Source organism: Aythya marila (genome assembly GCF_965140915.1).
Source record: "Aythya marila genome assembly, chromosome: 19".
Taxonomy (NCBI): domain Eukaryota; kingdom Metazoa; phylum Chordata; class Aves; order Anseriformes; family Anatidae; genus Aythya; species Aythya marila.
The window spans coordinates 9,872,053-9,885,266 of record NC_139060.1 but is presented as its reverse complement, the minus strand read 5'-3'; the positions used below and the strand labels follow the sequence as shown (position 1 = coordinate 9,885,266).

General features: G+C 37.5%; 1 protein-coding gene across 1 annotated transcript in view; it reads left to right on the top strand.

Annotated features, from left to right (window-relative positions):
- Positions 1–13,214, top strand: part of TTLL11 (tubulin tyrosine ligase like 11) — a 45,091-nt gene that overhangs the window by 25,778 nt on the left and 6,099 nt on the right. Inside the window, 2 exon segments of the mRNA XM_082775578.1 lie at positions 7,814–8,071; positions 10,463–10,569. Coding sequence (XP_082631704.1) covers positions 7,814–8,071; positions 10,463–10,569 — 365 coding nt within the window.

Sequence of the window (13,214 nt, the reverse complement as noted above, 5' to 3'; positions counted from 1 at the left end):
AGGTTTTTTTTTTTGGTACAGTGAAACAAGTCCTTCCATGCAGGTTTTGCATTGCTTTTGTGTTATTTCGTTATAGTAGTGCCGTATTTCCTGCAGTACTCAAATAGGTGACAGGGAATAGCATAAGCATTCAAAATGGCTTTTACATTAAAAGCAGCAAATCTTTAGATAATACTGACTGATATTACCATTGTTCTTAAAATGAGAAAGCTAGAACTAAAGAATCTCAATAATGGAGAAATAATTTTTTTCAGCATATTGAATGTGACAATCCTCAAAAGCATTTCTTCCCTTAGAGTGCTACAGAATTAAAAACGGGTCAAGTGCCACTATGAGACCCCCTTAAATATTTATTCCAGGTATCTGTTTTGCATCTCTAAAGGATGCCTCTCGTCTCTGAAGGATGGTGTGCTGCTTTACGGCTTCCTTTCATCACCTCGCAAGGTCAGAGTTTAACCAAACCAGACTCATCAGTGTCACTGGTTGGCTAGCAGGTTTCAAACGGTTCAGTAGACTGAGGCTTAGTTTAAAATGGCAGGGGAATTAACTCAGCCTTTCTGACTTTGCATTTGCATAATAGCCTTCTTGCAAACTTAAACATCTCTCTTCATACGTGTTTCTTTTTAAAGCACATTTGAAAACAAGCCCTGGCTGAGCCAGAAGATGCTAAGATCACAAGCACCTACATGTATATTGTCTAAAACATTCCATCAATACTGGAGCAAATCCTCACATGCTCATCAGGGCAGATAAAATCCACTCCAAACTATGGACAATTCTTCAAATAACCGAATGACCCAGCTTCCGTACTGCTGAGCTTCCTCTGTATCAGTGGTTTCTCTGGCTGGCTTGTCTTTGGAAGTTTCTGTGGTGTGTTGTCAAGGGAAGGATGTAAATCTCTCTTGTTCCCTATGCCCTGGTATTTTGGGGATGGCTGTAACGGTGTTAGCTGTGCCCACACTGTGAATGTTCTATGAAACCTGAAAGCTTGTGTCTGGTACGGAGTTCTGTTACGGGAGGCTTTTATTGCTGTAGCCTACAAGGGTAAACAGTGGGATGTTGAATGATGGTAACTACGAGGGGACAGAAGAGACTGTGTCTGTGTAAGCCAAAATGGGAAAGTTGAACACAGTGAGGCTTTGCTCCATCTCATATTAGAAATTCTGAGCAGTGCAGGATTCAACCAGGTGCTCTGTACAGCTACACTGAAAGGTAAGTGATAGGCTTTGAATATACAGCTGCAAGAAGCATATCACACTCTCTCTGGCTGATGTGCCTTGGCCTCGTAGTCAACAAACTGCGTTTCCTTCTGGACACAGTGTGTAGGACAGCACATGAGCTTGTCTTAAGTTTTAAGTTTGATGTAGAGGCTCCGGTCTGCTCTGTGTATGCTACGGAAACGTTCAGAATATTCTCATCCATCACTTTGTATCCCCAGTGCAGAGCAAGTTGTTTTCCACACTAGGTTTCTGCATCTTGGAAGCTCTCAATAACTACAGGTGAAGAAGACAAACTTCAACAGCCTCCAGTTTTTGTTCAAAATCTATTTAATCTTTAATGAGAAATGTTCGTTTTCATAATGAATCTACCCAGTCTGACGAGGCAGCAAAGCATCCTTCTCAGAAAGGGGACTGAATGTCTGTGGACCTTATGGAGTATAATACATTGTAGACAAACAACGCTCACTGGACAGAAAATGGAAAGCCTGTAACTAGGAGATGCTGTGTGAGAGATACTTTGATTATGGTGATGGACTGCAGGGCTTTCAGCTGAAGTTTAAGAATCAGGTAGGTTGTTCTGTTTTTATTAAGCGAATGGTAAGACTATGGAGTACATCTTGAATTTATCCTTGGATTCAGGAACAAAGTTAGTGTGCTCCGTTTCTTTCACCACTCCAGAGTGAATGCAGATTTGGCCTTGATAAAGGTGCAGGCAACACTAGACACAGTCCTGCTTCCAAACAAGGTTAAAATGAGGTGATTTGACTGCTTTATTTCTTTAATCAAGATACAGATGGTTCTTCTGTAAAAAGAGATGGAAATTCTGACTACTGTCAGCACTCTTCCTGTTTCCAGAAGGCATATCTGCTTCTTTTTAAATGGATATTATATGATGTCAAGACAGTTGACTGCCAACAAAACAGTGATTATCAATCTTTATTTTTTATATGATTGATTCTGCTCTTTGGAAGGTGGACTTTTGACTGCTGTTGCTCTGATTGCCTCAAAGCATTCTTAAAGCATTGAATAAGCCATTTAAAAGCAGTAATGTTTCTAACAACTTCTAAAACCCTACTCTTTTGGGGTTTAATATTCTTTTAATATTTTTTTTCTTTACAGGATTTAATTATTGTTTTGAAAAGAGGGAATATTAATGCTACTGAAACTATTTTGTGAAAGAATGAGTAGAAGATGAATATGCAGTTTCTTCGAATGAAACTAGCAAGTGGGTGGTTCAAAACAAAAGATGCTGATTTTTCACACAACGTGCAGTCAAACTGAAACTTCTGCTGTTGCGTACTGTGAGTGCTAGAAGTGTCTCTGTGCTAATAAAAGTAATCGGATTAGTTCATAAAAGAAAGTTCATGAGTGGTTGATAATACAAAGACATTGTTCTGGCTCTGAATTACTGTTTCCTAAATGATTTACTTGTATGAATGCACACAGACACATCCATGCATGTACCCTCCAGTAGCGCACACGTACCTATTTCTTGGGAGGTCCGTATACTGCAGTGATAAATGGATGGATATATAGATTTGTCATGCAAAATCTTGTGTGCTTTTAACTTTAACGTAGTCCTTGCTTTGAGAATAGAGGCTCAGCTGAGGGAATAATTATAGCTTTAGAATACAGAACATACTATTTTCTTCTATTAGGTAAGTGGTTGTCAGCTGATTTAAAAAAAAAAAAAAAAAAAGCTTAACTTTTATTTCTAGCAATGCCCTAAATGTTAAACATATCAAGTGAGCATTCTTAGAAACATTAATATTCCATTTTTTTTTAACTAATTTTACTCTGAACTGGACAGCTAAATTTTCTATACAAGGATACAAAATGGTGTGAACGTTGAAGCCTTTGATTAGTGGTTGCAAATTTGTTTGTCCCTTAGCGACTTGTATTTACATAAAGATTAAGGCTGGTCAGAATGAAAGGGATAGGACATAGATGGAGAAAACATTAATAAGTTAGTACTCATGTATAAAAGATAAGTAGTCTTAGATGTTTCCTTAAGCTTTATTAAAATTGAATTTCTTTTTTTAAAGATGCAGTTAATATTTTTCCATGGTTGATCATTTCTAAAGAGAGGTCTGTCATGAGCTGCAGAATTAGAAAAATTAATGTATTGAGGTCAGACATTAGTATGTAAATTAAGCTTTGCTTTTATTCCATATGGCACCAGAAGCATTACCTTATAGTTGACCTTTCATTCATTTAGCCTGACTCAGCTGTGTCAGTCAAAACAATTAATTCTGAGGAGCAACTTTAAAGTGCAGGGCTCAGCTTTCTTCTCCTCCCCTTGCCTGTTGGAAAGCCCATGAGAAAGGAGCTGATGGAGAAAGTCTCTGTAAGTTTCCCTTCCTAGAGATTCGTTTCAGCAATTTGGAGTTTCTAACCCCTTCCCCACAACTCCACTGCAGCACTTGTCCACAAACATTTTGCAAGGTTTTCAGGGAGACTAGAGCAAAGCATGAGAACCTTGTGTGTTGTACAGGGACTCCCGAGATGGAGTCCCAAATGACATAGTAAGTAAGATGCTGCTTGGAAGTCATGTTCTGGAGTAAGAAAGAACAGGATGGTAAGTATTGCATAAAAGTTTTTTAGTGACTTGAAGTGTTCTGTATATTACAAAAATGGTAATTCTGTATTTGCCATATGACTGAATTAACAATAGAAACAGAGGTGAAAATCCCTCATAAATTTTCACTGCTGTAGTACTTTGGGCTGTATTTCTGCTTCTTGTAGCTGTACTGACAGTGCTTACACCCGTCTTTAATTGGGTGACCCTTGGGGAGTTATGTCATCCAGCTTACCCTTATGGTGTGTAGATGGCAGATGGCACCTGAAATACAGAAGAAAATGTAATGGTGCATTGCAACAGAGTGTAATTTATCTTAGCACTAGGGCAAAAAATATGTCATGCACTGTTCCCTTGCAAAAATGTGCAGATCACAGTAAAACTCTGTTTTTATGGATCCTGAGTCTAGCTGTAATATACCTAGCTAGGCAGTTTTTCTTAATTAGATGAGACCACACAGAGATTGGGTGCATACAACTATGCTGAAGAGATACACAGAAAATAAAATTTTATTGAAGTACTACCTGTGGAAGCAGTGGAGAGTTACACTCTGAATGCAGTGTGAATGCCTGCAGTTACGGTGAAATTGCACCTTAACTGCACTGTTACAGGGAAACTGGTTTTGAGTTTTTATCCCTGATCTCAAAGGAAGCTGTAGGTTCTTCCTTTCTGTGGAGGAAGAAAATAAATTCTAGGTGGCAATTTAGATCTTCTGCTCTATATTGAACAATATTCTTGACTATAATAGAGTTTTTTTTTCTATGAACAGAAACAGTTTTCTATTACCATAATGCATATCAAACATTTAATAATTTGTATCTCTCCTTTCTAACAAAAAATTTCCATTCCTCCTACATCAGGGAGATGGGATCTTCCGTATTTTTCCCACCACTTAATACCTTCCTATATGTAACAGCAACCAAACAGAACTGGGTGACAGACCTACTTTCCCATGATTTGGGAAGAAACAGAAACCATTATTTTTGCTATTTATTTTTGGTTTAGGTACTGAATGGTATTTTAAAAGCAGAATGTTGAAAACAGTCTGAAAAGGGAAACTTAACTGAGAATGTATCAGTTTATTTGGAGCAGGACCAGCGATAAATAGTGGACTTTTTTGCAAAAAGAGTTTATTATTAATAGAAATGTCCAGATTAAGGGGACTCACCATGATGATCCAAGAGATTCCTTTCATACCTTGGTTCCCAGATGTAGGTAGATGTCTTTACAGATATTCTCACTGCCTCTGTACATATTAGCTATTCCACAAAATGCAGCTGACTATCTTGGACAGAAATCTGAAAGAAGACCCTGAGAAAGACAAACCTGTGTACTCTAAACAGATTGTACATCCTTGAAATTCATAGAGATATCCTTCAGGTGTCAGGGCAAAGGTGAAACTGATTTGAGGAATTGAAGTGAAGACTTTTCCCTGAATTTTTATCACAATAAAGGTATAAGTAAAAATATCAGAAGCATAGATCGTCTAGTTGCCATTGTGGAGGTGGGCTGGCTTACACTCACTCCTGAAAAGTGAACGTGTGCTCTCGAGTGCTGAAATACCATCCTAATGCGTCTTATTGTCAGCTCTCCAGATATCTGTGTGGTTCAAAGCATTTCCTCTAAATTCACACAGATTGCTGTGGCTGACTTTGACTTTCAAAATATTCAGTAGAAAGGTAGCCTGTTGATGAGAAGCCTTGATTACTTGCAGAGGAGAACAGATATTTGGATCGGACATCTAACAGGAGATACGGCTAGTCTGTGACAGAAACAGGAGAAAAGAACTGGAACACAAGATGAGAGGTTTGGGCTATCTGTACAGGAATACGATTTGATCGGCCCCCTTGGTGTAATAAAAAATGTTAGTAGTGAAAGCCAGCAGTAGATCAAACAGATTTTCTGATGCTCAAAAAGCCATTTGGTATTGGTTTAGGAGCTCTTTCGAGCTAACAGTCTAATTCTATTTCAACGTTTCTAAATCCAAAATACTACTGCCTTTACCATTAGAAAGCTTTCGGGATTTTTCTGAACAGCAACACATGACTACAGTTCTGCAGAGGCTTAATTAAATGAGAGTTATGGTACAAACAATGTAACCTTCTACATGGCTTCACACTTGGTCATGTCCTAGTTCATCTGGATGAAGTTTGGAATTTTTAAATTTGTGAACAGACCTCGTAGGATTCAAAATAGAAGACAGCATAATTATTTTCTTGGCTGTGCATACTCTGCCTCGTTTGGCCTCCAGAAGGTACTTGATGGCAGTGAAATCACTGTCCAATCTCATGTGAAGCAGAGTGAAATTAGGAATTCATATTTTAATCTTTAACTAAAGAGAAATGTTACGTTATCTTCCTACTTTGCTGTTTGCAGCAGAGGAATGTTATTAAAGCACGGCCTCTTTTTTTTTTTTTTTTTTTTTTTTAAAGACTTTTAAAAATCTTTCATTTATCAAAAAATTACTGTTACTCAACATTGGTGAAAACCAGTGTGATTACAAAACAAGTACCATTATTTGAATATTTTTTAACAGTATTGCTGTTACCAGAAGAGAACTCCCTGAAATGCAGCGTGACAGTCCCCCAGAGCAGCAATGGCTTAGCACTTAAAATTACACAAACACCAAAAGAGGCTGAACAAAGATGCTTTTCACAAAGAACTGTTGCGGCCTCATCTTTGCAGTTCATCTAAACAAACCTAGAGGTGGCATGTGCTGCAGGGAGAAGTTTCTTGCATGGTTTGGTGCTGAGCAGCCACAGCTGGGCTCGCAGCCTGCAGGTGGTGCAGCTGAGTGCGAGCTGCTGTCATCTGTAGGTGTCAATGAGCAAGTTCAAAGCCCAGATTCTATGAGAGCTCAAAATTTGGCTCCAAAAGTGGCTTTTAGACATTAGATATCACAGCGTAATTCACGCTTTCTTTGCAGTCCTTACTTTTTTCCTTTGTGTTAATGTTGCCATACATTTATTTTCATTATGCCTCTCACTGGAAGTTAAAAGTATTACTTTGAAGTATTCTAGACTGAAAGAAGACAGCGTGTCAATGGATTAATGCCTTTCAGGGAAACTTAGGAGAAAGGAGGCTAAAAATCCCACGGGGATATTTGGTATGGATGACTGACTACGGGATGGCTGGAAGTGGGCTAAGGAAAGCTGCTGCCTTTTAGAATCAGAGTTGGAAGGTACAGATTTGCTGTAGATTTGACTTGATAATTTTTAAAGTACTGTGGGTGGATAATAACTATGTTGATTGTTATTCTCTGTTGGAACAGAACTTTATGAAGGACACCGAATCTGCTCAGGAGCACAAAAGATCAATGTAGTAAAAGCACTAATTTTTAAATATGTAGTGTGAATTATACTCCTAATGATTGTACTTAGAAAAGCGACGGGAAAGAAAATGAAAACCTGTGTATACTTAGAGGGTGCAGCTATCAGCAGCTATCAGACTTTCTGAGCTTATGACAATAGCAATCTTCAATTTTATTTAGGTGTGTCAAAAGCAGAAAAAATGTAAAAATGTCATGCTGAATAAACATGATATTCATTTCTTAATCTTTGTCTCAACCAGCTTTATTTAGAGAATTTGGCAACAACAATGAAGATGAAATAATATATTTTGACAGTATTCACAGGGGATTTGTAGAAAAAATAATGGGATTGCCCAGAAATTGTCTTTGGACTTGTGGCTGTATGCGTTTATGTGAACTGTATCACTTCTGAATATACTGATAGAATTTCTTCTTTGCAAACATATCTTAATGTGCTTTTTGTTCCTCACTTATCAGGGAGCATAGGAGCTTCTAAACATTATTGGAAAATAAGTTTAAAAACAGCATTGGATTATTATGATCTCTAAGTATTTCCCATTAAATGCTCCATGAAATTTCATGTAACTTGCTTTTTAAACTAAATTAGTTTGCTGGTAGTAACAAAAAATAAATAAATGCAGAAAGACAACTATTGAATCTTGCAAGGGTAAGGTTAACATAAGATGCAATTATTTTATGCTACAGATCTCAGACTTCAGAGCATGTGTCAGAAACAAAAGATGAGCTACTGGATGCAGGACCAGCAGACGGACTGGAATATGATACCAGCAAAACTACGGAGGCAGGCCTGCCTTCCCTTTGTCTCAAGCAGGTGTTTCCAAAGTATGCTAAGCAGTTCAATTATCTGCGACTTGTGGACAAAGTGGCTGCGTTGTTTATCCGATTTCTTGGTGTAAAAGGGACGACAAAGTTGGGGCCAACAGGTTTCCGAACATTTATAAGGTTAGTAATATGTCCTCTGTAGGAATGGAATGAGGTGTAGCACGGAAGTTAGAAACTCAAAGCCCTACTAGGAAGCAGTACTGGTACTGCTACTATTGATTATTTTCAGTTTTGTTGCATTAAAATAGGCCTTAACAGCTTTACGCTTTTAGCTGGTAGATTTAGTAATAGCTTTTAAAGGAACTTTTCCCCTTAAGTTCCATTGAAACATTGCATATTAAAAATAATATAAAACACTATATATACTACCAAATTCCCCAAATGCCTGACCTATGATTGTGTCTAGTAGAAATGTGGGTCTTTGTTCAACAGCAGATCAGTAGTACTTTGAGAGACAGTATTTGCAGTCCTTGTCAGCATGTCATGCTTCTAGTAAACCCCAGGAATACAATTGTGAAAAAGTGACAATTGAAATTGGGTCACTTGAGATCTGATTTTGCTAGCTATGGGGCCACAGCTCTCTGCCCCAGGCCAAAGTAAAGGATTTCCAAGTGCCAGTGCAATGCATTGTGCACTAAGGATTTGCATTATGAAATTGCAACTTGCAGTTGCAAGGAACTCAATTTTTTTTTTTTTTTCCACAAACTTTTAATGTTTTTCATTCTTTTTTTTTATGGATGAATCTGTTCTTGTCATGGTACGAATATCTCATGTTCTGCTTCCATTGACAGTGACAAAATAAATAAGCAGCAGATGTAGTCTTAAAATATAGATTCTGTTTCTGTGCAGATGCATTTAGTATTCAGGAATGAATATAAACAATTTGATTTATACAAATTACAGATATATAGAAAAATACTGAAGGCATCTGCTCTATCTACAGACCAGTGCAGGATGTTTTCCAGTTCTGTATTTTCTATTGTTTGGTCCAGCCTTAACTTGGCACTTGTCAGATGAGCACAGTATAAATGCCAACATTTCCTTTTAATAATATTAAAATAAATTGTCATATCATAATGAATACTCTTTGCAGTTTCCTCATGCATGTTAACTTAAACTTCTTAATATTAGCAAATATTTTTCTTTATTTTCCCCCAGAGGATCTAAGTCAGTTGTCTGGCCTCTTTCTGAAATGCTGTCTTTACTGCTCCTTTCAGAAAGAAGATTGTTTCTGAGATGTGTTCTGTCTCACTTTTCAAGAATGAAATGGCACACAAGTGTGATTTGTGTGTATGTGCAAACGTGTGGGCAAGTGGTTGCAACGGTTATCACTCAAACTTTTGCTAACCAAAATTTGTCCCCCCCCTTCAATGATTTCTTCATTCAAAAAAAAAAAAAAGAGAGAGAAACACATAGTGAGGCTCTAACACTTTTTAAAAGTTATTCTTATTTTTGGACTATCTAGGCCACATCTGAGCTCTCTTCTGTTTTAAATAAGCTCTGCTTAGGCTACTAAAAATTAGGATTCTTTTAAATTATCTTTTTTTTTTTTTTTTTTTTTCTGGCTAGAACTTTTGGCCAGCTCTTTGGCATGTGCACTGGTTCCATCCAGGCTGCCAGACATCTGGAAATCCTGGACAGATGGCTAATTCTCATCTACTGATCAACAATATACTGTGGGCTTAGACCACACAAGTCAGATCTCCCACATGTGCTTATCACCAAATGCTTAAGATGCATCCAGAGATGCTGCGGTTCTCTGTGCAGTGCTCAGTAACGCATAGGATAAATCTGTTCAGTGTTCAGACAGGAAGAAATGGTTCTGTGCCTGAAAGCTTTCCTCCAACCCTTTCCAAACAGGATCAGTCAGTCAAATAGAGTATTTCTCTGTGCAAACTCTGCTTTATGCAGATAGTCTGTGCAGGTTTGTGTTGGGTTTTACCATGTACCAATTACCTTCATTCTGCTATGGCCTCAGAAAGCATAGTAGCAACAGCCTCAGAGAAAGCTGTGTTTAACAGGTGGTCAAGTCTTATTTCTTATTTAAATATTCAGAACTTTTTGCTTGCTTGTTGCAAAACCAAGATAGACGAGTTAATCTGTAATCTGACCTGCTGCCTTTTGTTGCTAGATATTGACATGAGATTGAATGTGCAGATGGGGTTTAGATGCGTGCCTCCAACTGCTCATCCTGTCCAGAGCCGTTTCTTGGCAAAGATGGCACTGACATGATTCGAACAGACAGCAGGGCTAGTTGCATATGTGAGATGTTCTGCATATGGAAAACACACGGCCTTTCCCATTTCAGATATATACACCTAATGAACATTGGTTTGTTTGGCATCTGTTATTTGTATGTTCTGTGTGACTTTGTATGACTGTGTATGTTACAACGGGTGTGTACGTATGACACAAGTAAACTTTTCTTCCTGTTTTCTCTCCATTGCTCTTGCACAAATTTTTCTACCTTGGAAGTTTGGAAGTAAGCAGACTTCTTTTTTTCTTTAACAGAAACTGCAAACTGAGTAACAGCAATTTTTCAATGGCTTCGGTAGATATCTTATACATTGATATCACGAGAAGGTGGAACAGCATGGGAATTGATCACAGAGAATCAGGTAATGCTATTTTGTATTTGAAGATTCTGGAAGCTTTTTTTTTTTTTTGTATCTTTGGTAGCTCAAGCACACCCCAAACTTTAGTAAAGAATAATGGGAACAAGGCATGTAAATCTGAGGCACGTACATGTACAACAAATTGTTCTATTTATTTCTATGGCAGTTTACCTTCATAGATAGAATAGATGTTGGTTTTCAGTTTGTTTATTGGAACAAATCTTCTGTAAATCTTCTCCCTTCATATGCTTGCAGTTTTGCATGCATAATTCTTGTTGCTGTTTGCAGAGGAGCATTTAAAAACACTCCCAGTGGAACCTCCAACTTAATTACAGTGTAAGAAGATATGTTTGTATTAGAGTAGCTTACATGGTCTAGCAAAAAATCAAACAAACAAAAAACTGTGCAGGAGCTAGAAATAAATATGCTTAACTTCATTTTGATTTAATTCTGTTCTCCAAACGGGTTACTATGGGGACAAAGAAAACTACCCGTACTACTTTCCAGAGAGTTTCCCCCTGCCCAACTGTATACTCTTTTTTTTTTTTTTTTTTTTTTCCATTTGCATTGTCCTTGTGATGGCTCAGGGAAGGACAATAGGTTTCCGCACAAACTCCCACAGTGCTCAGCTATTAAATTGGCTCTTAGTAAAGAAGAATAGCAGCACATTCTCCTACAAGCACCCCTTGTTGCAAATTGTGCTCCTGTTTGTTCTTACATGAGCATTAGTCACTTAAGTCACTTTTAAGCATTTTTGCATCTAATGTGGGTTGTAGGACTCAACGTAAATGTACTCAGAATGGCTGAAAGGCTTCTATAGGGAACTTACCCTAATGGAGATTCACTTGTCCTTGGACTTCTTCCTCCTTTCAGTTGTTCAGAGGCATTTTCTGCAGGAAGTTCCAGGTTTGTACCACAGTGTGACACTTGGAGTGTCCTTTCCATTGAGCAACCTCAGGGGGAGGTGCTATAGATCAGGCATCTAATTTATTTATTTTTTTACTTCTCCATTATGAAAAGGCATTTAAACTAAAATATATGTTAGCCAAGAACAGCGGCTGTGGGAAGCTGTTTAATGAACTGTCTTCAGTTTACCTGTACGCACAGTAGAGTTCATCCCCTTTCACTTCTTGGGCTTATCAGACAGATTTTTCATAAATTCCTTTCAAAGGAAAACAACTAATTGAAATGTCAGTGGTTTCTTCTTTTGTGAATTTGGCTCTTATCTTCTGCTCTCAGTAAAGGGCAGGCGTTCTTGGATGTAATTAGTTTCCCCTCAGTGAGAAATGGTTATAATAGCATTGGATCCACCCTGATAACCCTTGGGCCCTAGAACTGACTTTGTACGTGCAGATCAGCAAGATAACTTCCAGTGTGAGTATTTGCACTGGTGAAGTTTAGAAAATATTTCTCACAACAAAGACCTCTTCAAATCTAATTTTTGTAAATATTTGAATATATACTGTTGTCCTAAGTGGTAGCACACTATTGCTGCAGCACTAAAGGACTTGGAAGTGTTGAATTCTGGGGATGATACTGGGATGCCCTACTTCCTGTTACTTAATACAAATTGCATCACGTTTGTTTTCCTGACGTTACTAAAACAAATTATTTGCTCAAGAGAATAGGTGGTTACTAAACATCAACAAAGGGTTTCTTCTGTTGATTATCTTGTGGACTTAGGTTTTTAAAGTAAACATAAATGTTTCTGAAATAATACCAAGGTGTTAACATGGTAGGCAGCACTAGGGCAGTGGAGCATTGCTTGAGGGGCCCAGATTTGCTCACATCTAAAATTCCTCGTGTTCCCCAGGTATAATAATATTCAGCCTTTGCTTTAAAAATGTGATGTGCTTTCAGTTTAAAGTCTGTTGTTTGTCCAAGACAAATTCTTCTAAATATGTTTGTAGAAGTTGGTTTTCGAGCATCTTTGTTTCAAAAAGTCGTAGTCTGCGTTCTGTTGTCTTTTCCTGTATTCTTAGGTTTACCTGGGTATGTACATAGCCAGGGAACCCAGCCCCTGCAAAATGTGGGAGGTTAATAACTCTAATAGCGTGCTCAGTTCTTCATTCAGAAGATGAGACACTTTGGAAGGTTTCAGAATATCTATGTTCTTATTATATGTTCAGCCTTATTAGTGAAAAGCAAGGTTTGCATTTCTTGAGTAAATAATTAAGAATGAAGAGTGTTTCTCTGGCTAAATAAACCACTTTTGCATAATGCATTTTTAATAACTTTGTGAACAACTGATCCATATATTCTAGATATAATTTTGTGAGGTGTTTGCAGTGAGTTGGTGAGTTTATTTGCAGTTATGAAGAAAACATATTGAAAACGAATAAAATTAAGAAAGACTCTTAAAATTTGCTAGAAAGGCAGTCAACTCACTTGAGTAGTGAGTTACTTCCCCATCTGCTTTGGTCACATTTTTAGATCTAAGGCAGTAATCTATCAAAACAGCAGAGTTTAATGATTATTTCTTTCATATATTAATGGTGTAAATACACCATTTAATATATAACTTAAGTTCTAAAATTGCTATTACATTTCTATATAAAATTGAGTGTCTAAATTTGGCAACTCTTCAGTAGTTTTTGTAAAACATTGAATAATTTCAATTGCACTAATACGATTTTGTTGTTGTTGTT